The sequence below is a fragment of the Stomoxys calcitrans genome, chromosome 4 (genome assembly GCF_963082655.1).
Source record: "Stomoxys calcitrans chromosome 4, idStoCalc2.1, whole genome shotgun sequence".
In the NCBI taxonomy this organism is placed as follows: domain Eukaryota; kingdom Metazoa; phylum Arthropoda; class Insecta; order Diptera; family Muscidae; genus Stomoxys; species Stomoxys calcitrans.
In genome coordinates this window covers 75,152,284-75,175,389 of record NC_081555.1, presented here as the reverse complement: position 1 = coordinate 75,175,389, position 23,106 = coordinate 75,152,284, and the positions used below count along the sequence as shown (strand labels likewise).

At 38.0% G+C, this 23,106-nt stretch overlaps 2 protein-coding genes across 2 annotated transcripts; both read left to right on the top strand.

Annotated features, from left to right (window-relative positions):
* Positions 1-207: 207 nt before the first annotated feature.
* On the top strand, positions 208-810 carry LOC106092633 (keratin, type I cytoskeletal 9-like). The gene has a single exon (XM_013259545.2). The coding sequence runs from the start codon at positions 208-210 to the stop codon at positions 808-810; it is 603 nt and encodes a 200-aa protein (XP_013114999.2).
* An 18,268-nt stretch (positions 811-19,078) lies between these two features.
* On the top strand, positions 19,079-21,234 carry LOC106092639 (uncharacterized). The gene is made up of 2 exons (XM_013259551.2): positions 19,079-20,057; positions 20,138-21,234. Exons 1-2 carry the CDS (start codon positions 19,371-19,373, stop codon positions 20,384-20,386), a joined length of 936 nt encoding a protein of 311 aa, XP_013115005.2. The 5' UTR covers positions 19,079-19,370; the 3' UTR covers positions 20,387-21,234.
* The last annotated feature ends 1,872 nt before the right edge of the window (positions 21,235-23,106 follow it).

Genomic DNA, 23,106 nt, shown 5'->3' with positions numbered 1-23,106 from the left:
CCAAATCAACTGTCTGCCCTAGGAACAATGCCGTGCTTTGTTAGTCTATGGACAATTGTACACTATAAAACCTTTCAGATGACCCAACAAAGTCATTAGTCGATAACACGTATCAATGTGGATAACATACTCCAATTGGAGATTATTAAAGTGTCAACCTAAAAGTTATATATTTCTTATTGAAAGTTTCTCGATTCTTCGAAAATAATGAAGGCCTTCCTGTTTGCCATTGGTTTGGTGGCTCTGCTTAATTCAACTCAGGCAACTTTTGAAAAGTTGGGTCTAGTTGTCGGTGGTGGCGTAGGAGCAGTTGGCTATAATAACAACTATGGTTCTGGTTATAGCGGTTACCGAAGCAGCAGGTCATATAGTGGTAGTTACGGTTATGGGGGTGGCAACGGTGCAGGTTATGGAGGCAGTTATAGCCCTGGATATACAAATAATGTCAAAGTGATAAAAGTTACTGTGGCACCTAGCACTGGCTCATACGGGAGCTATGGCGGTGGATCCTATGGTGCAGGATATGGCGGCAGCTATAGCGTTGCTCCTGTGGCCGCTATTACAACACCATTAATAACTGCAGTCACTACACCCGTTGTTACATCGGGCATTAATTCTTATGGCAGCAGTGGTTATGGTGGCTATGGGGCTGGCTCTTACTTTGGTGGAGCATATGAAAGTGGCCACTATGGCGGTGGATATGGAGCCAGTATTCCAGCCACATTTGGTTATGGTCCAGGTTATGGCTATGGAGGCGGCTTTGGTTTGGGTTTTGGACCCACTGTAGGAAGTTTTCCCAACTGCTTTTAAATGTTTTTTTTTTTATATGAAGACTAAGATAACTAAGAGAGTGATGTTAAGATTATTGTTTTCTCTTTATAACAAACAGTATTATTAAAATATATACAAAGTTTCAGTAAGAATTAATCAATATATTATTATTGTATATTTGGGTCGTTTAATTTGAACAATTGTACATCAAATTGTACAATTTTAATATTTCAAGAGAAAAAGGAACATAGAAGGAAGGATGGCACAGTGTACCATTAGTAGGTACACAAACAAATATTTGCGTTGCTGGCAAAGTCACAATAACAAAATTCTTGACTTTGTATCAATCCTTAAAGTATGCAACAGTTTTGTACCATCTTCTGGTAGCTGACAAAACAGGCTAAACTGCGAAAAAGGTAATTTATTCCGGAAAAAAATCAAATTATGGAATAATTACAACAGCATTGGAGTGCCCTATTTAACAGCTGCCGAGGATGGTAGTAGGTTGTGAAATGCAATTTAAAGTACCGTATTTTCTAGTATTGTTCAGCCCGAAATTTATCTAATGTACTGTAATCACATAAATTCAGTATAAATATAGTAAGGTTGCTAATGTATTCGGTTTTCGGGTTGAAACTCCATATAAAAAAATAAGAGAAACATTTTGATGAAAAGTGTTCGTTTTACTATTGTTCTTGTGCTTGTTTTTTCGTCTAGTGAAAATCTATTTTTTTTATAATAAAAGCTATTATCGTTTCCTAGCAGCTGATAAATTGGTTGGTGTCATATAAATTTGTATATGTAAGGGTTGGTATTCTATTCTGCTTTCGGAAAAGTCGCTGAAAATGTTAATTGTTTCGCGAGCAAAATTTGACAGCAATCAAATGTTTCTGTTTCCATACCAAAACACGTTTCTTTAACTGCATTTATTTTTTCTCTCTATTTTATATACTTTTTATACCCACCACCGAAGGATGGGGGTATATTCATTTTGTCATTCCGTTTGCAACACATCGAAATACCCATTTCTGACCCTATAAAGTATAGATATTCTTGATTAGCGTAAAAATCTAAGACAATCTAGACATGTCCGTCCGTCTGTCTGTTGAAATCACGCTACACTCTTTAAAAATAGATATGTTGAGCTGAAATTTTGCACAGATTCTAAGCAGGTTAAGTTCGAAGATGGGCTATATCGGACTATATCTTGATATAGCCCCCATATAGACCGATCCGCCGATTTAGGGTCTCAGGCCAATAAAAGTCACATTTATTATCCGATTTTGCTGAAATTTTGGACAGTGAGTTGTGTTAGGTCCTTCGACATCCTTCATCAATTCGGCCCAGATTTGGACATAGCTGCACATATAGAACGATCTTCCGATTTAGGGTCTTAGGCCCATTAAAGCCACATTTATTATCCGATTTTGCTGAAATTTGGGACAGTGAGTTGTGTTAGGCTCCCAAAATCGTTCGTCAATTTGGCAGAGATCGGTCCAGATTTGGATATAGCTGCCATATAGACCGATCCTCCGATTTAGGGTTTTAGACTTATAAAAGCCACATTTATTATCCAACTTTGTTGAAATTTGGGACAGTGAATTGTGTGAGGCCCTTCGACATCCTTCGTCAATTTGGCTCACATCGGTCCAGATTTGGATACAGCTGTCATATAGACCGATCCTCCGATTTAGGGCCCATAAAAAGCGCTTTTATTGTCCGATGTCGCCGAAATTTGGGACATTGAGTTATGCGAAACCCCTTGACATAGTTCTGCATTATGGTGAAGATTTGGATATAGATGCCACATAGACCGATCTCTCGGTTTTGGGTTTGACACATTGACTTATTAGGCTTTTCGACATCCGTATATGGTTCAGATCGGTTTATTTTTAGATATAGCTTATAAAAAGACCTATATTTTGTTATACATAATTGAACATTGACTTGTTCATATTAGTATTTGGTCCAAATAGGATCATATTTCGATGTAACTGCTATGGGACATAAGGTATGCAATTTTCACTGGATTTTGATGAAAGGTGGTTTACATATATACCCGAGGTGGTGGGTATCCAAAGTTCGGCTCGGCCGAACTTAACGCCATCTTACTTGTTCTCATATAAATAAAGAAAAAATTAACCACTGAAACCAATAAAACAAACACAAAAGATGTCGGCAATAGTTTTAAGTGTTTCCATTATAATAGTTTTTTGCCAAATTCCTCTGACGTTTTTTAAATGAAATTTAACGGCATTCCGCCTGAAAATCTGAACAGAATGCTCAGCTTAAATGGCAACATTTAGGCGAAAGAAACCCAAAAAAAAAAAACAAAGTAACCATGTCAAACCAACGAAAGAATGATTTTCGGAAATTTTTCAAAAAAAAAACGTAGAGCCAACCTATAGTTTAAAAACTGCAACAAAATATATTAATTTACAGAAACATATTTGCTGCACCAATACAATTCTGTCAATGTATTAAAACAAGTAAAAGCGTGCTAAGTTCGGCCGGGCCGAATCTTATATACCCTCCACCATGGATCGCATTTGCCGAGTTGTTTTCCCGGCATCTCTTCTTAGGCTAAAAAGGATATAAGAAAAGAGTTGCTCTGCTATTAAAACGATATCAAGATATGGTCCGGTTCGGACCACAATTAAATTATATGTTGGAGACCTGTGTAAAATTTCAGCCAATTCGTATAAGAATTGCGCCCATTGGGGCTCACGAATTAAAATAGAGAGAACGATTTATATGGGATCTGTATCGGGCTATAGACCGATTCAGAACATAATAAACACGTTTGTTGATGGTCATGGGAGGATCCGTCGTACAAAATTTCAGGCATATCGGATAATAATTGCGACCTCTAGGGGTCAAGAAGTCAAGATCCCAGATCGGTTTATATGGCAGCTATATCAGGTTATGGACCGATTTCAACCATACTTGGCACAGTTGTTGGATATCATATCAAAACACGTCGTGCAAAATTTCATTCCAATCGGATAAGAATTGCGCACTCTAGAGGCTCAAGAAGTCAAGACCCTAGATCGGTTTATATGGCAGCTATATCAAAACATGGACCGATATGGCCCATTTACAATACCAACCGACCTACACTAATAAGAAGTATTTGTGCAAAATTTCAAGCGGCTAGCTTTACTCCTTCGGAAGTTAGCGTGCTTTCGACAGACAGACGGACGGACGGACAGACGGACGGACATGGCTAGATCGACATAAAATGTCGCGACGATTAGGAATATATATACTTTATGGGGTCTCAGACGAATATTTCGAGCAGTTACAAACAGAATGACGAAATTAGTATACCCCCCATCTTATGGTGGAGGGTATAAAAAGGCGATTTTGTACCTATAATCTCTTTGGCAACACTGGTTTAAACAGCTGACACACGTTTTGTGTTTTGTTTCACCGTTTGTTTGCAAATTATTGAATTTTATTTTTAAAATGCGTGCCTTGTTAAGAAAGTTCATCGCGCGCTTCTTCCACTTTTGCTCAATGGGTACATAAATAAGCAGAATTGTCTATTTTGGAGTGAAGATCAGCAAGAAGCATTGCAAGAGCTACCAATGCATCGAGAAAAAGTCACAGTGTTTTGCGGTTTATGGGCTGGTGGCATCATTGGATTGTACTTCTTCAAAGATGATTCGTAAGGTAACTGTGAATGGTGAGCGCTATCGTGAGATGATACCCAACTTTTTTTGCACAAACTGCATGAGCTTGATTTGCATGACATGTGGCATGTATATATATTACTAGCTGTATCCATCCCGTTCTGCTGCACTTTCATTAGCACCTTACTACCATATGCATCTCCCCAGTACAATTTGTTTTTCTACAACCAAAAATTCTTTTGAACCCCATATAGCCATAACAAACAAATATTCACATTTTGATAGGTGTTTTGAGGGTAGACAACCTCCTATCACTTGAACCTCACTTTTAATACAATATTCGTAATCTACTCCCGAAAATCTTTTATTTAAGTCCCATATTGTCATGATGGTATAATATGCTCACTTTCAACGGTTTTGGGACGGCCCCCTTGATAATTACACTTTCATTGGAGTCCCATATGGTCCCGATAGATCCACTTTTGATTTTGGGTGGTTTTTTTGTACGGCTCGCTAGGTACTTTTAAATATTATATTCATACTCTACTCCCAAATACTTTTTATTTGATTCCCATATTGTTCGAACGGTCCAATTTTGATTTTGGGCGCTTCTTTTGGGACGGTTTTGGGCCTGGTGCGGCTTCCTTAGTACTTGCACCCAATTTGAATTGACATATTCGTCTTTTACTCCCAAATACCTTTAAATTGAGTCCCATATTGTCCCAATCGGTAAACATGTCCGTTCGGGTGTGTTTTGGGATGGGGTGTTCCCCCAGGTTATTTGACCCTAAATTTTCAATTCGTGTATTTGGGGTACCATAAGGTGGCGTAAATCGGTGCACCCATCTCCGAGCGTTTTTGAAAATGGGGGCGAGGGGAAGGGTTCGCCCCCATGCCCCTTCCCCCACGGTTATCAAAAAATGCAGCACCCTATTTTTACCGGGGGCTCAAACTCTACCATCTGTGAAATTTTCATGAAAATCGGTTCAGTCGTTTTTGAGTCTATACGGAACAGATAAACAAAGCGCAACAATTTCATTTTATGTAATGGCTTTTACTATGTTCGCTTTTCACCGTTTAAAATCCATGTTTTCACGATTACTTTTTTGAATGATACACAAATAACAAATTTGTTAAATTTTTACCATAAGTAATGAGGGAAAGTCCTACTGAATGAAATCAGCAAGTCTATTTGCCTCAAAATCTATTATCGAAAAAAATTAATCGGTGAAAAATATAGCGAAAAGTGAATATAGTATCAGCCTTAATAGACGTACTCAGCTGTTCGCATGACCTCACCTTATAAGTGCATCTTGTGCTAAACAAATATTTTTGCTGTTTTTACAAGCAAATTTCTGTGGATGTGCAGATAAAATATCGTATTTTGGAAAAAAAACAATGAGAGAATGTCCTATTTGAATGAAATCATCAAGTTATGTTTGGTTTAGAATCTTTTATCTAAAAAAAAAACTAATCGGTGAAAAATATCTCCAAAAACGAATATAGTGCCAGCCTTATTTCGAAAGCCGAAAAGAATACGAACCCCTACCAAACAACAATTTGCTCTCGTGCTTGCGCGTCACGATTGCCCGATTTTTTATAATTTTAGGCTAGTAAAGTACATATGTACTGAAAATAATCGTTTTTATTTGCAAATGACTTTTTTCGTGTTGCATGAACCTAGCCAAACATACATTTTTATACCTTCCACCATAAGATGGGGGGTATACTAATTTCGTCATTCTGTTTGTAACTGCTCAAAATATTCGTCTGAGACCCCATAAAGTATATATATTCCTGATCGTCGCGACATTTTATGTCGATCTAGCCATGTCCGTCCGTCTGTCCGTCCGTCCGTCTGTCTGTCGAAAGCACGCTAACTTCCGAAGGAGTAAAGCTAGCCGCTTGAAATTTTGCACAAATACTTCTTATTAGTGTAGGTCGGTTGGTATTGGTAAATGGGCCATATCGGTCCATGTTTTGATATAGCAGCCATATAAACCGATCTAGGGTCTTGACTTCTTGAGCCTCTAGAGTGCGCAATTTTTATCCGATTGAAATGAAGTTTTGCACGACGTGTTTTGATATGATATCCAACAACTGTGCCAAGTATGGTTGAAATCGGTCCATAACCTGATATAGCTGCCATATAAACCGATCTTGGGACTTGACTTCTTGAGCCTCTAGCGTAAGCAATTCCTATCCGATCAGAATGAAATTTTGCACGACGTGTTTTGTTATGATATCCAACAACTGTGCTAAGTATGGTTCAAATCGGTCCATAACCTGATATAGCTGCCATATAAACCGATCTTGGGACTTGACTTCTTGAGCCATATAAACCGATCTGGGATCTTGACTTCTTGACCCCTAGAGGTCGCAATTATTATCCGATATGCCTGAAATTTTGTACGACGGATCCTTTCATGACCATCAACAAACGTGTTTATTATGTTCTGAATCTGTCGTTCTCTCTATTTTTATTCGTGAGCCCCAATGGGCGCAATTCTTATACGAATTGGCTGAAATTTTACACAGGTCTCCAACATATAATTTAATTGTGGTCCGAACCGGACCATATCTTGATATCGTTTTAATTGCAGAGCAACTCTTTTCTTATATCCTTTTTAGCCTAAGAAGAGATGCCGGGAAAACAACTCGACAAATGCGATCCATGGTGGAGGGTATATAAGATTCGGCCCGGCCGAACTTAGCACGCTTTTACTTGTTTTAAATTTATTTTTTTCTAGTGGTTCATAGGACAAATAGTACATTATAACAAAATTTTCCAAACTTAAGCAAAATCCTTTTAGAAGCTGAATATTTCAAATCTGGACCCCAGTCTATGCGGAGGCAATGAAAAGATATAGTCCTATACAACCCATCCTATAACATAATGGATAAAAAATACATTTGTGCCAAATTTAGCTTCCATAACCATAAAACTATTAAGATGAATCTTACATATACATATATAATGACGTAATCTTTTGTAATGGCAGTTTTTTTTTTGTTTGGCAATTTGATTTGCTTTTATTTTTAATTTTTTTTATCTTGATATTTTCATTTCTATTTATGAAAATACCAGTGCCGCTTCTTGTTTTGTAACAGTTGATGTAGGGATGCCATATCAGAAAGGTAGAACAGGGTTGTTTGTGAACGGCCAGGGTCTGGCAAACTATCACTTTCAAGAGAGGGGTTGCCATGAGAGAGTCAGAATTTGGGATTTTTCGAGAGAGAAATGTTTTCTGCCCTTTTTTTTTACTGATAGGTGACTTCTTTGAGGGAACGTAAGCGTGCCCATTTTCTTTTTCTTTTGGACTCTGACACAACTCACACCATTTAGCTCCACCGACATTGGAGTGTTTAAACAAGAAGTTAGAAGGAAAATATTGAATTAGCTAAGTGTGCTAAAAAAGTTAATAATTTTTTTTATATTAACTAATTTTGGAGATAATTTGTCTTGGTATTTGGAGTTTAGAAAGGGATAACTTAGGTGCGCCCTCTCCATTTTGGCCGACGCACGTGTTTTTCTCTGGTCGGTACAGTACGACCCGGTCAGCCAGTGACACCAAGTTGCTACATAGCTAGTGCGACCAGCTGCTATTGTAGGCCGCATTCATTGAGTCCAGAGCTGGAGGTTGTATTTTGTAAACGAAATCTAGCTGAAACAGTAAGAAAGAAAAGTATACGTATATCTCCTTATATGAATGTGCTAATATCGCTTATCCCTGTGTGTTGTCCTAAATAACTTAACTAACTATGTGAAGAAAATTCGTACAAGACATTGATTGTAGTTAAATAGACTAAGTTTAAAAAGTTGAAGGAATAAAGTCCAAGAAAGGAAAAGAGAAAACATAAGTAAAGTAAATAGAACTCAAACCAAGTTTGCTTCAGGAGTGGTATTCAACACTAATACCATTTCTTTACCAAATTTGGCTCCGGAATTAATTTACAAATATAAAAATATATATATATATATACAAAAAAACTGAACTTGTAGTATTTAAAAAAAAAGAGTAATTAGAAGAAGACTAAATATATTAATTAACGCACAGAAAAATAAATAAAAAAACATAATTTATTATATATTTGTATGTGTGTATGTATGTTTGTGTGTGCACTATATATATGTACATTATACATATATATATTCATAAATATATGCGCATGTTAATATATATAAATAAAAAAAAAAATAGAAATATAGAATAGTAGAAAAGGAAAGAAATGTAATTAAATTTGATTTAATATTTAAATTTGAAAATTCGTTGCAAGTTGGAGAGAAAGAAAAAGAAAAAAAAATTAAAAAGATCATAATTACTATTTTTTTTTTTGGTTATAATTAATTAATTAAATATGCTATTATAACTATGTAAATATACACATAAAAAATATAAATAGAAACAACAATCAATATATGCATATATTAAAAAAAAAGAAAGAAAAACCTATTTATAAACATACTGCTAGATCTACCAGAGCCAAAATTATATAAATTTATATATATTATAATGAACATAACTTGTAAACTATTTCCTTAAGCCTAATTAAAATATTTAATTAATTAAAACAAATGTAAATTTATAACTAATTACCTTTTGTTTATAATAAATCTATTGCCTATTATGTAGCTAAATAAGAAAAACAAAATGTGTTAGTTATTGATATCAGGCTGGAAATGTAACGGTCGTAAAATTTGAAATGGCGGTTTAAACAATTCAGGGGTATTTTCGTGAAGTAACCGGCTAAGAAAATACCATGGATGACTAAGAAGTCATACGGGGTGGGTAGCCGTGAGGAACAACAACACCATGTTCCTTAGGATTCGAACCTATTTGGACCAAGATCAAAGGCAATGTCGTTGTATATCCGTTTCCGTTTTGTTTTGATTTCAGTCTTATTTTTGGCCGTTGTAATCATATGGCACATCATATAAATTTAAAGTGTCAACCCACAGAGGACAAAGAATTCCCCCATCCGGCGAGCTAAGCCGCAGCAGAGAACACCGTGCCATTCCGTCCTAGATTAAAAAAAGGGTTCGTGACATTTTTGGCGCCCAACGTTCGAGCAATTTGAAATTTAGTATAAATAGCCCATGACTTAATTCAAGATTATCGCTTACACGGTGTCCCGGAAGGCAGAAGAATGCCATGCCAGTGTAGCAACGATGTAGGATGTATTATCGAGATTTAAGGTCAACCAGACAAACTTTATTTTTATACAATTTGTAATTTTACCAGAAATCATGATACATTAGGCTATAGAGCTAGAAAATCATTAGTTTTTGTTTAAAATTCACAGAAAGTATGTGTTAGAAAGTTTTAGACATAACCAATTTGCGATTCTTAGAGTCAAAACATTGAGATTGCCTTTGGAAATAAGAACACGACTTTCGTCCAACTGATTTTCAAAAAATTTTATTACTAAAATCTGATTGAAGAATATTATGAGTTCTAATTCAATATAATTAATTTTTTTTTAATACACATTAAAAATAATTCTTAATTATAAAGAAGCTTTCTATTTAGAATTTCATTTCGAGCCCACATAAAGCCATTTCGATTTAGTCCGTTACAAAAAAACAGCCGAATTTAGTTTGAATTTTGAAATCTGAAAAGATAGAGAAATTATATATTATTAATTTATGTACTAACTTGCATGTTTTATATTTAACCCCCATACATTTGAATTACAATACTTAAAAGAAAAGGAAAGACAATAGTTAATAGACAAAAAAATTAATTAAAATACGAAATTAATACATTTTGAATCAGGGCATTTACATCTGATTGGAGATTATATTTTTTGTGTTATTTTCTATTGAACCAATTTGTATTTGTTACCTACACATATACATTAAACCATATCGTTTAACCTATATTCTAAAGGGCATTAGGGCGAAATTTTCGTTGGACTTATTTTTGAATTTTTGGAGGGAACGATTTAAGGTTAGGCATCTAGGTAGAATAGGATGAAATAGGAATATTTGGGAAATTTTTCTATTCGAAATGCCTCATAGATCACTTCCAACTAGATCGTCGAAACGAATAGCGGCTAAGAATAGCAATTCTTGTCCACCAACTTTGAACTTTGACACACACACGACCAATACAGGTAGAAACGAAAGTGAGGTACATAACGCCACAACAGCATCGAATACTTCTGCCACGTCCACTGCAAATCAAACTGTGATTTCTAACAGCGGTATAAGGCCGTTAATGTCTTTGAATTTATCTCGAGATTTAGGGCCACAGACAACTTCGTCACCCGAAACAAACAATTCAATAACTACTCCTGAGTATAGTAGTTTGACAGCACGTGAGATTCACAGAGAATTTTCTAGAATGTCAAGACAGAATCCAAGATTGCCTACTTTGCCTGAAAACTACGACACAATGAATCAATTCAATCCGAATGAAGAAAGAGAGCATATACGTAATTATATTGATGCTTCTGTAGGTGCTGTACAGGTAAGCATCATGCGAAGCCTACAAGAAGACTTGGCTGTCATGATTCCAGAAGCAATAAGAAATTCGATTGACTCCCAAAGACAAAGCTCGTTTGAACATAGTCATCAAAGTGGTCATATGAGAACAGGCCAAAATGACACAAATCCACAAGTCCATACGAACCATACACAACAACAAGGACAACAAGCCCACACAAACCAACAATCGTCTCGAAATAGACGATTTGAGCCTCATTACCAGCAACCACCGCAACAATACCACTCTGATTTTTATCATGGTCCACAGACACAGTATGTAAACCAGAATCTGGCATTGGGATATAAACCCATCACACCACTTCAACTACAAAAATGGGGTTTGAAATATGATGGGTCATCTAAGTCAGTAAGTGTAGAAGAATTTGTATTTCGAGCGGAATCCCTAAGACTTGACTACAACTGCCCTTGGGATGTGTTTGTGAAAGGATTTCACCACCTTCTCACAGGTAGAGCCTACGATTGGATTTGGGAATTTCGTCAGCAAAATCCCTACTGCCAGTGGGATCATTTAAAATATCATTTTAAAAAGAAATTCCGCAGCTTCGAAAGCGATTTCGAGATACAAAGACGAATTATGGAAAGACGTCAATTGCAATCGGAATCGGCTGACTCGTATATTTCAGATATTGTAAAGCTAAAGAATCAAATGCGCATTCAAATCCCTGAACATGAGATAGTAAGAATGATCAAAGATAATTTAAAAGATGGTTTAGTTCAGCTAGTCTACCCAAAAGAGATTGAGACTATAGACGTCTTATTGGAAGAGTGTAGAAGAGCTGAACGAAATATTGCCAAAAGAAGTTCACATCGCCAGCAACAACAACTTCAGAACTATAGAAGGGTAAATGAATTGGAATACAATGACCCAGAGGTCAATGAAGGCAACATTGAGGTCGAGGAGCTAAAATATAATCAGTTTCCAAACAGACCAGTTGTCTGTTGGAACTGTAAGAAGACAGGACATACTTTCATGGACTGCCCACTTGAGCAAAGGAACATTTTTTGCTTTAGGTGTGGGTTCGATGGAGTTACGTCTCCGCAATGTCCGAAATGTTTGGGAAACCCTACAAGGAACATGGTGAAACCTGGGCCAACATGTTCACAAATAGAGACAGCCCAGTAGAAACGCCAAATTCAAACCTAAAAGACAAGACCGATAATTTTCCTAGCCACAACAATGAAAAAAACGGATACGGCAAGAATGAATTGAACCAGAATAATTCTGACACCAAAAACGAGCAGACTACTATTTATTCACAAATACCCAGAAATGACCATATGAAAGAAAAATCCTATCAGATAATGAAAAATGTATACAAAAAGGAAAACCCCACTCAAATTTTTAAGTCTAACTCAAAACCAACCAAGCAAACATTTCTGAAAGAAATAATCCCATATGAGCAAAGACTCAAGGAATATGAGAGAAAAAGGGAGGAAATTTTTAAAGAAATTTTACCTGGCTTTAGCAAGAAAGTCCTGAAGGCTAGAAAGAGTTATATTCGTCGAAAAAACGAACGAAATGAAATCGCTTCAGCATTCCTACAGGCAGACAACGATATGAGACCATACATGAATGTCACCTTGAATGGTATGCAATTTAAAGGTTTGTTGGACAGTGGTGCATCCATAAGTTGCCTGGGAAAAGACTGCCTTGAAAACGTTTCTAAAATGAATGCCCATGTGATGAGTTTTAAATCAGCCATAAATACAGCCGACGGCAAAATGCATTCAATTGTAGGTAAGGTAAAATTAGATGTCAAATGCGGTTCAAATGTAAAAAATGTTACATTTTACCTGGTTCCAAACCTAAAACAGAATCTGATCCTTGGATATGATTGCTGGCCGAAACTAGGTATTCAAATTTGTATGACTAACGGTATAGAAGAGATTGAAACGATAGACCCAAAGCAACATGTTTTATCGCCAAAACAAAGAGACATTTTGGAGCAGGTAAAACAATCCTTCCATTGCTATACAAAATTTGGTTTGGGTAAGACAAATTTGGAAAAACACGTCATTGATGTGGGAAATGCAACACCGAAGAAAATGCGATATTATCCCGTAAGCCCAGCTGTACAAAATCTAATGTACGCAGAACTGGACAGAATGCTCGGACTAGATGTTATAGAGATAGCTTCAAATGCCGAGTGGAATAATCGAGTTACCTTGGTTATAAAGCCCAATAAAAACCGATTATGTTTGGATGCGAGGGAATTAAATAAGGTTACAAGGAAAGACGCCTACCCTCTCCCGAACATCGATGGTTTATTGGCTCGATTAGGCGATACCCACTTTATCTCCGCAATAGATCTGAAAGACGCATTCTGGCAGATTCCTCTGGAGGAGTCAAGCAGGCCATTGACAGCATTCACAGTCCAAGGAAGGCCACATTACCAATTTAAGGTAATGCCCTTTGGACTGTGCAATGCTGCTCAACGTATGTGCCGCTTGATGGACAAAGTGATTCCTCCAGAGTTGAAGGAGCGAGTCTTCGTGTATCTGGATGATCTACTTGTGGTGTCATCGACATTCGACGTTCATATGGATCTACTTAAAACCGTTGGACAGAGATTAACTGGTGCAGGATTGACCATCAATATAGAGAAATCAAAATTTTGCTACACCGAACTAAAATACCTTGGTTATATTGTCGGCGGTGGAAAATTAATGCCTGACACGGCTAAGATAGAGGCGATTTTGAATATTAAACCACCCAAATGTGCGAAAGATGTGAGAAAATTCCTAGGTACCGTAGGATGGTACCGACGTTTTATCCATGAATTTTCCACACTAACAGCTCCACTAACTGATACTCTAAAAAAATCTACCAAATTTTTTATGCCCCCAGCAGCAATAGAAGCGTTTGAAACACTGAAACATCGTCTAGTCTCAAGCCCAGTGCTCATTAGCCCGGACTTTTCGAAACCTTTCTTCGTTCAATGCGATGCTTCAAATGTCGGAGTTGGTGCTGTGCTTTTTCAAAAAGATAGTAATGATGAAGAGCACCCCATCGAATATTTTTCTAAAAAACTAAATTCAGCCCAGCGAAATTATTCGACAACAGAAAAAGAGTGCTTAGCTGTAATCCTTGCCATAGAAAGATTTCGACAATACATCGAATTAATGGATTTTACAGTGATAACCGATCACTCTAGCCTTCAATGGTTAATGAGGCAAAACGACCTGAATGGACGTCTCGCAAGATGGAGTTTAAAGTTACAAGGATACACATTCAAAATCGAACATCGAAAAGGGTCTAAAAACGTAGTACCGGACATGTTGTCCAGATTGGACATGGAAGAAATATCTATTGACAACACAGGTATCTTGAATTTTAACTCTGAGGAATTTAAAGCACAAAAGTATATGGATTTAATCGATACCATACAACAAAACAAAAATATACTACCAGATTTGAAAATATGTGACGGCATTGTGTATCGAAGGGTAAAATTCAATCGTGAGGATGTTGATAGTGAAGCAGCTTGTTGGAGAATTTGGCTACCTGATGGTTTGACGAATGAGGTAATAAAAAAATCGCATGAGTGTAACACACTACACGGTGGTGTGGCGAAAACCCTATACAACATTAGAGAATATTTTTATTGGCCATCAATGGCCACACAAATAAAAGATTTTGTTAAAAATTGCACTACCTGCAAAGAAACCAAACACCCAAGACAGACACTTAGGCCACCAATGGGACATGAGGTCATAACGAACAGGCCATTTCAAAAAATTTACGTAGATTTTTTAGGGCCATACCCTCGCACCAAGTCTGGCAAGACATTTGTATTTATTGTACTAGACCATAAGACCAAATTTGTCCTTCTCAAGGCTATGCATAAAGCAACAACAAAACTTGTCAACAAATTCTTGGTAGAAGAAATATTCCATAAATTTGGAGTGCCAGAGGTGTTGCACTCAGACAACGGAAAACAATTTACCTCTGAGGCATTTGAAAACATGCTTAAAATATTTGGGATTCGACACATCAAGACCGCCATTCACTCGCCACAGGCAAATGCAAGCGAACGAGTGAACCAGTCAATTCTTTGTGCCATAAGAAGTTTCATAAAGACAGACCAATCTAGATGGGATGAAAATCTTTCAAAGATCGAATGCTCACTGAGGTCAACAATTCACTCTTCAACTGGAACAACGCCCTATTTTGCTTTAATAGGATACAACATGATAACTCATGCCGATGAATATAAAATTCTTAAAAAGCTTGGAGCGTTGGAAGACGGTGAAACAAATATATTATCTAAAGCACCACAAATGCAATTATTGCACAAACAAATAAGTGACAAAATGCATGAAGCCTATTTAAGAAATGCTAAGTCGTACAATAAGCGAAGCCGAATTGTCTTATTCAAACCCGGACAGGAAGTTTATCGAAAGAATTTTACTCAAAGCAATTTCGCTAAAGGCATAAATGCCAAATTATGCAAACCCTGGTTAAAATGTCGGATAAGAAAAGCAATAGGAAACAGCCAATATGAGGTGGAAAATCTTAAAGGAAATCTAATTGGAGTTATTCACGCACAACACCTAAAACAGTGACACTCTATTGTCATAAAACTAAACTTACATATAAATTCTCACCATAAAACCCTTAAAGCCCACACAATTATTGCTGCAATCGACATCAAATAAAAGGACCTTATAAATTCCAGTAGTACCTGAAAAATAAACAATAAGAACTTTAGAAAAAAGAAAATAAAATACCTATGGGGAGAGAAAAAAATTGTTAGTAGTTTGTTCGAGACTGAAAATTCCAAATGCGAACTTATCTTGTGCGTTGTGCTCTGTTGGCATCATCACGAACAATTATCACAGTCAGCAGGACTACCCAAATGACACACATACGTCCAGCCACACTTTTATGGCACACAAGAACCCACATCACGCATAGGTACATGGCCAGGAATATTTTTTTTTGTGAATGTTGCATGCCACTTCTGTTCGCACACACGCAAGGGATTGGCTCATATCTTGATTTTTATGGAATCTACCGGAGAAACGAATAGAATGCTACTTATTTAAGGAAATAGGATGGTAATTATATTTCACAACCTACCTGTTTTTTTTTTGCAATGTCTGTCCGTTTTCGTTTGAGATATATTCGTATACAAAATATGCTATCCATTTTTTTTGCATTTGGCAGGCAATAAATGGCCAACAGCGGCATCCAATAGGAATTGCAATCAATATACATTGCACACAGCCAGACATATGTGCTGAAACAATGACTATTTTTGTTTGGCCATTGGTGTTATTACCAAGTATTTGTTGTCCACTAAGAGCATTTGTCCCACAACATTTTTTTTATCCAGGACATCAGTGCAGGAAAAGGTGCGGTTTTACACCAAGTCGTTGGCGATTCATTGACATTATTATTTTGGACGTGGACGCAGGATGAACGGTGGAAAAAGAAGACCATTATTGAATGTATTGCCTGAGACATTGTTTTGTTTACTTACGCTTGTGAATGTTTTCTTTTTTTTGCCAATGGCACGGACATAGGTACACACAAGAAATGCAGGCCAGTATATCAGTATATTTTCCTTTGCCCAACAATTTTGTACTCCACAGGCTACGTCAAATTTGCTGGCTTTGTAATGGCAGTTTTTTTTTTGTTTGGCAATTTGATTTGCTTTTATTTTTAATTTTTTTTATCTTGATATTTTCATTTCTATTTATGAAAATACCAGTGCCGCTTCTTGTTTTGTAACAGTTGATGTAGGGATGCCATATCAGAAAGGTAGAACAGGGTTGTTTGTGAACGGCCAGGGTCTGGCAAACTATCACTTTCAAGAGAGGGGTTGCCATGAGAGAGTCAGAATTTGGGATTTTTCGAGAGAGAAATGTTTTCTGCCCTTTTTTTTTACTGATAGGTGACTTCTTTGAGGGAACGTAAGCGTGCCCATTTTCTTTTTCTTTTGGACTCTGACACAACTCACACCATTTAGCTCCACCGACATTGGAGTGTTTAAACAAGAAGTTAGAAGGAAAATATTGAATTAGCTAAGTGTGCTAAAAAAGTTAATAATTTTTTTTATATTAACTAATTTTGGAGATAATTTGTCTTGGTATTTGGAGTTTAGAAAGGGATAACTTAGGTGCGCCCTCTCCATTTTGGCCGACGCACGTGTTTTTCTCTGGTCGGTACAGTACGACCCGGTCAGCCAGTGACACCAAGTTGCTACATAGCTAGTGCGACCAGCTGCTATTGTAGGCCGCATTCATTGAGTCCAGAGCTGGAGGTTGTATTTTGTAAACGAAATCTAGCTGAAACAGTAAGAAAGAAAAGTATACGTATATCTCCTTATATGAATGTGCTAATATCGCTTATCCCTGTGTGTTGTCCTAAATAACTTAACTAACTATGTGAAGAAAATTCGTACAAGACATTGATTGTAGTTAAATAGACTAAGTTTAAAAAGTTGAAGGAATAAAGTCCAAGAAAGGAAAAGAGAAAACATAAGTAAAGTAAATAGAACTCAAACCAAGTTTGCTTCAGGAGTGGTATTCAACACTAATACCATTTCTTTACCAAATTTGGCTCCGGAATTAATTTACAAATATAAAAATATATATATATATATACAAAAAAACTGAACTTGTAGTATTTAAAAAAAAAGAGTAATTAGAAGAAGACTAAATATATTAATTAACGCACAGAAAAATAAATAAAAAAACATAATTTATTATATATTTGTATGTGTGTATGTATGTTTGTGTGTGCACTATATATATGTACATTATACATATATATATTCATAAATATATGCGCATGTTAATATATATAAATAAAAAAAAAAATAGAAATATAGAATAGTAGAAAAGGAAAGAAATGTAATTAAATTTGATTTAATATTTAAATTTGAAAATTCGTTGCAAGTTGGAGAGAAAGAAAAAGAAAAAAAAATTAAAAAGATCATAATTACTATTTTTTTTTTTGGTTATAATTAATTAATTAAATATGCTATTATAACTATGTAAATATACACATAAAAAATATAAATAGAAACAACAATCAATATATGCATATATTAAAAAAAAAGAAAGAAAAACCTATTTATAAACATACTGCTAGATCTACCAGAGCCAAAATTATATAAATTTATATATATTATAATGAACATAACTTGTAAACTATTTCCTTAAGCCTAATTAAAATATTTAATTAATTAAAACAAATGTAAATTTATAACTAATTACCTTTTGTTTATAATAAATCTATTGCCTATTATGTAGCTAAATAAGAAAAACAAAATGTGTTAGTTATTGATATCAGGCTGGAAATGTAACGGTCGTAAAATTTGAAATGGCGGTTTAAACAATTCAGGGGTATTTTCGTGAAGTAACCGGCTAAGAAAATACCATGGATGACTAAGAAGTCATACGGGGTGGGTAGCCGTGAGGAACAACAACACCATGTTCCTTAGGATTCGAACCTATTTGGACCAAGATCAAAGGCAATGTCGTTGTATATCCGTTTCCGTTTTGTTTTGATTTCAGTCTTATTTTTGGCCGTTGTAATCATATGGCACATCATATAAATTTAAAGTGTCAACCCACAGAGGACAAAGAATTCCCCCATCCGGCGAGCTAAGCCGCAGCAGAGAACACCGTGCCATTCCGTCCTAGATTAAAAAAAGGGTTCGTGACACTTTGGCTTGGATATGCACAAACTTGGCACGAGTTGTTTATGGCAACAAGAGTAAACTAAAATTGGAAACAGTTCTAACCTAGCAGCAACACTAGCAAAGCCAAACATGTGTCTCTGTGTAGCTTTCTTCTCGACTATTCGATTTTAAAATCGATTATTCAACATTGTAATTATTAAAAGTCGACTTCGACTTTTGGAGTATTTGGAGTTTTGGAGTATATGCAATCAATAATTGGGCAACTGCCACTAACTGTAAAGCAATATATCTTGGATATGTCAATCCATTTCCTTTGGTAACGAAAAATTCGCCATAGGTGCATACTGCCCTGAAAATGGGAATGTATGCGAACACACTTAATATTGTGCAGGCATGTGGGCAACTTTTAACTATGGCAGCCCTCGCTTACACAGCTGATTGTCATTTGTCTTCATATTTGCGAAAGTATAAAAATTTGGTCGCACATTCGGTTGAGAGCGCTTGTGTGAACAACTTGTTTTTCGACTGGTTTTTTCTTTGCGGATAGACACCTTTTATTGGAAGAGACTGTACCTGAAATCAAGTCTTTCCTTTCGTTGTATTTGTGTTTCCCTTACTCTGAGTGTTTTGGTGGATTTGCAGAAATAGGGAATAATTGGTTTTTCGCTAGTGACGCGCGAAACATAACCTCACTTTTTGATTTTTCTTCCCGCATTTACACGGGATTTAAGGTCTATTTTACATTCTTCTGGTTGGAATATACGCCTATTTCTGGACTTGCTGTACTAATACCTAGTGATGGATAATTTGGAGGATTGGGGGCAGCCTCCTCATCCCCTCGTTGAGCCGCAACCACTCTTGGACGATCATCATCCCCTGAGTAAGAACAAGAGGAAAGCCAGGATGGATCAAGGTAAGCCCTACTCCTCCACTAGAACCCGGTCTAAGGAGCGCAGAGTTTCTTCGCCTTCTTGTGTGGACTCCCTCCCAACCTTGCCTGGGATGTTAATACTCTCAGCCAAGCCTGGCACTACACCCTCGTCCACCAAGTGCAGTTCAACAGACTCTTTGGGGGCACGGGAGAAAGATGAGAATGCCCTTACCATTGGCCAAGCCATACAACAACAGCATGACCAAATTAGACAAATGTCTAGTTCCTCCACCTTTACTGACTCCCTAACTTCTTTACGACTACCTGATCAACCATTGATGGATTCTACTCAGGCCCCATGTCAGGATGCCCAGCCCCGCTCTCAGCAGTTTCCTTCCCAGCAATCACCACCACGTGATGAAGCTGCTGCCGTGCCTCTATCCGATGTACCAGATGTTCGCCCTCAGCCCAGGGAATATTTTTATGACGGCCAACAGACTGGTCCCTATATGGTCTATGTTGACTCCTTTTTAAGAGGTGAGACTCGGAAATCTATGAATGTCCTAGATCTCGCAAGAGAGATCAAGCTCTTAGAGACACCTAATATTTTGGAGGTAAGCAAGATTGGTTACGGAAGAATTAAGGTGCTCTTTAAGGATGCTTATTCGGCTAATGCTTTTGTCAATGATGGTAGATACCGGAAACGAGGTTTTTCCCCAGAATATTGGCTCACTTTGTGTCCTCGATGGGCATTATGTTTCCCGTGAATCCCAAATATACAATTGAGGAGCTAAAGCTGAACGCTACACCGGACATTCCGATTCTGGACATGTTTCGGATCACCTGCAAGGACAGGAATACTGGTGAGAGGGTACCTACCCATACAGTTAAGGTGCTGTTCAAGAGGCCTGTTGTCGGTAAACAGATAGCCTTTTGGACCTGATGGATTGATGAAAGTTGTACCATATGTGCCGTTTGCCCAGTGCTACAGATGCTTCCGTTTTAACCACTTCCAGCAACATTGCACACAATCACAGGGCAATTGCCGGGACTGCTACCTGAGACATCAGGAGGGCGGTTGTTTGGGTAAGATTACGTGCTGGAATTGTGGCGGGGACCACCCTCCCACTGATAAATCTTGTCCGGCGAGGACCAGGGCTTATAAGATTAAGGAGACGATGACAGTCGAGAATTTGTCACTTCTGGAGACGAAGTCCAAATACGCGATTCTCTTTGAGAACCGTTTAAATATTTTGGATCGAGATGTAGATGCCTCATTTCCCCCCTTACCTGTCCCCAGGGGGCCGCGGCGATGACAAAGTTCGAAGAAGTGCGGAAACCCCTCAGCGGCCAAGAGCCTTCATGACTACATTCCCTTCTCTAAGGCGGTCAAGTACAACCCCAATAGGGGAGAATGCCAGACGCACCATTGCTGAGCAGGGTAAGGTTCTTAAGGAGCCTGTGTACGTTGCCCCCAATGGCTCTGCCCTCTCTATCCTCGTGGATAGAAGGGTACCGGATGCAGAGCGGGTGCTCACAGAATTGGCGAGGAAGCTTTCGAATTCTCTCCTTTCCCGTTCATTGGACGCTGAAAGCCGAGAATTTTTTATTGGTATGCGAGATGATATAAATAGTGAATTAGTCAAGATGGACCTCAATCGGATCAGGGTTGGTAATGACCCGATGGCGATTTCTACCACGCAGCATCTGTAATTTTATCGTACCACTCTTCAAGTAGTTTTCCGTTTCATTTATTCTATCTTCGTTTATCTTTCTATGATTCCTTTTCCTCTTGCGGATTATGAGGATTTTACAATTTAATATTCAAAGTGTAAACAACGCAAATAATAAAGATCTCTTGGAACTATTTATGAATCGCAATGACATCGATTTGGCGCTTATTTCTGAAACGTGGATTTGAGACAGTTCTAGCACTAGCATGCGTGATTACAACTTCGTCGGGAAGGACGAGGCGATGGTTATGGAGGAGCCAGGATTTTTATTATCAGCGTGCATTGCGTGGGTGATGCGGTTGGGATTACAACCCTGAATCTACGTCAAAACTTAAGTGCTATTGCAGTTTATGTACCCCCTGGTTTATCATTTGCTGACTTTCGTTCATCAGTTGATACGATTTTTGATCGAGTGAATGGCTCTAATCTGCCGACGATAATAGCAGGCGATTTTAATGCAAAGGCGGCTACATGGGGTGATTTTCATGTGGACAGGAGAGATGATTTCCTTTCTAAGGCCATGGATAGGAATGAATTTTACTGTTTGAATAATGGAGACCCGACCTTCACAATTGATGACCGATATTCTTCCGGGCTTGACGTCACCCTCTTCAGGAGATCCGGTAGGGCCCCCTCTGGAAAACCAGCCCCGTTAAGCTGACAAACAGTAATCACCATCCGATCGTTATGGAAGTTTTTGGGCTGGCCGTGGCTCCCACTCGTTCTCATCATTGAACAGGAGAGGGGTGCTAAAGGATATTGCCTCGATCGATGTTGGAGTTGACATTGTCGCTTTTTCGGAGCGAATTTCTAAGATAGTCAAGGAACACAATAGCGATTGGGCATGGGAACCGTTACGTACCCAAGCATTGGTGGGATGATGGTGCTTCTAAACTTTTTAGACTCAGGACTGCGTCGAGACGCAAATACTATAAAAGCAGGACTTTGGCCAACTGTATCGCGCTGGAGGAGGCGGACAGAAATTTAAGCGTCCATCAGGCCATTTAAGAGGCGTAACTTCCAGATTCTTTTGGATGAGATCTCAGTGGTAGGCCCCAGTCGCATGTGGAACACTATGCGCAATGTCCGCAAATACAAAATGCCCAAAGACCCTCACAACACTTGGGATGAGTCCCAGAATCTGCAGTTTCTCCAGCGCATGATTGACATTACTGGAGGGTCTGTTCAAGCTATTTCCAACGAACCATTGCTGTCTGTATCACAAAATGAAGGTGACCGCCAAATGGATGTCGCGGCTGCGGCTCTTTCTGCGTCTGTGCCCTTGACATCGCTATCGTCACCTCAGCCCCCGCTCTCGTTAGTCGGGCGGCCTACAGAAATGTCGAGCTTCATGCGACCTGGATCTTCAAATACTTCGGACACTGGACAGCCTGTGAATCCTCTCAACTCTTTTTCTCCGAACGATGGTACACTGTTCCGATTTGAGGACTTTTTGAGATTTCTAGAGACGAGAGACGTTAAATCGGCGGCGAGCTCTGATGGTATCTCCTGAGGGCCCTTCCATCTGAGGCCCTCTTCTCCCTATTTTTCATGCTCAAAAATATTTGGCGTCGCGGTGTTATTCTTGAAATTTGGAGTCAAACCGATTCCCAAGAGGGGGAAGGATCCAGCGGATTTGCGGAATAGGCCGATTTCTTTGTTATGTGTCCCATTGAAGATAGTGGAGGGCGTTCTTAAGATGGCGATTCAAGAGATTGCTGAAGCTCCTGGGGCCCTGCCGGAAAGGTCTTATGCTTTCAGGTCTGGTCGGTCAACATCCATGTGTATTAACGATCTTATCAACAACATCTACGCTCTTAAGGCAAGGAGACTTCATGGTCTGGGGTTCTGCGTTGATATCGAAAAAGCGTATGATACAGTCAGAAGGAGTAAGCTGGTTCTGGCATTGGTAGACTTTGGCGTTAGTGAG

What these genes read in the sequence shown, in the direction of transcription:
- LOC106092633 (XM_013259545.2), top strand. Translation starts at nt 208, where the DNA reads ATGAAGGCCTTCCTGTTTGCCATTGGTTTGGTGGCTCTGCTTAATTCA.
- LOC106092639 (XM_013259551.2), top strand. Translation starts at nt 19,371, where the DNA reads ATGGATAATTTGGAGGATTGGGGGCAGCCTCCTCATCCCCTCGTTGAG. An exon ending in AGACACCTAATATTTTGGAG is followed by an intron (nt 20,058 to 20,137) that starts GTAAGCAAGATT and finishes CAATGATGGTAG; the next exon opens with ATACCGGAAACGAGGTTTTT.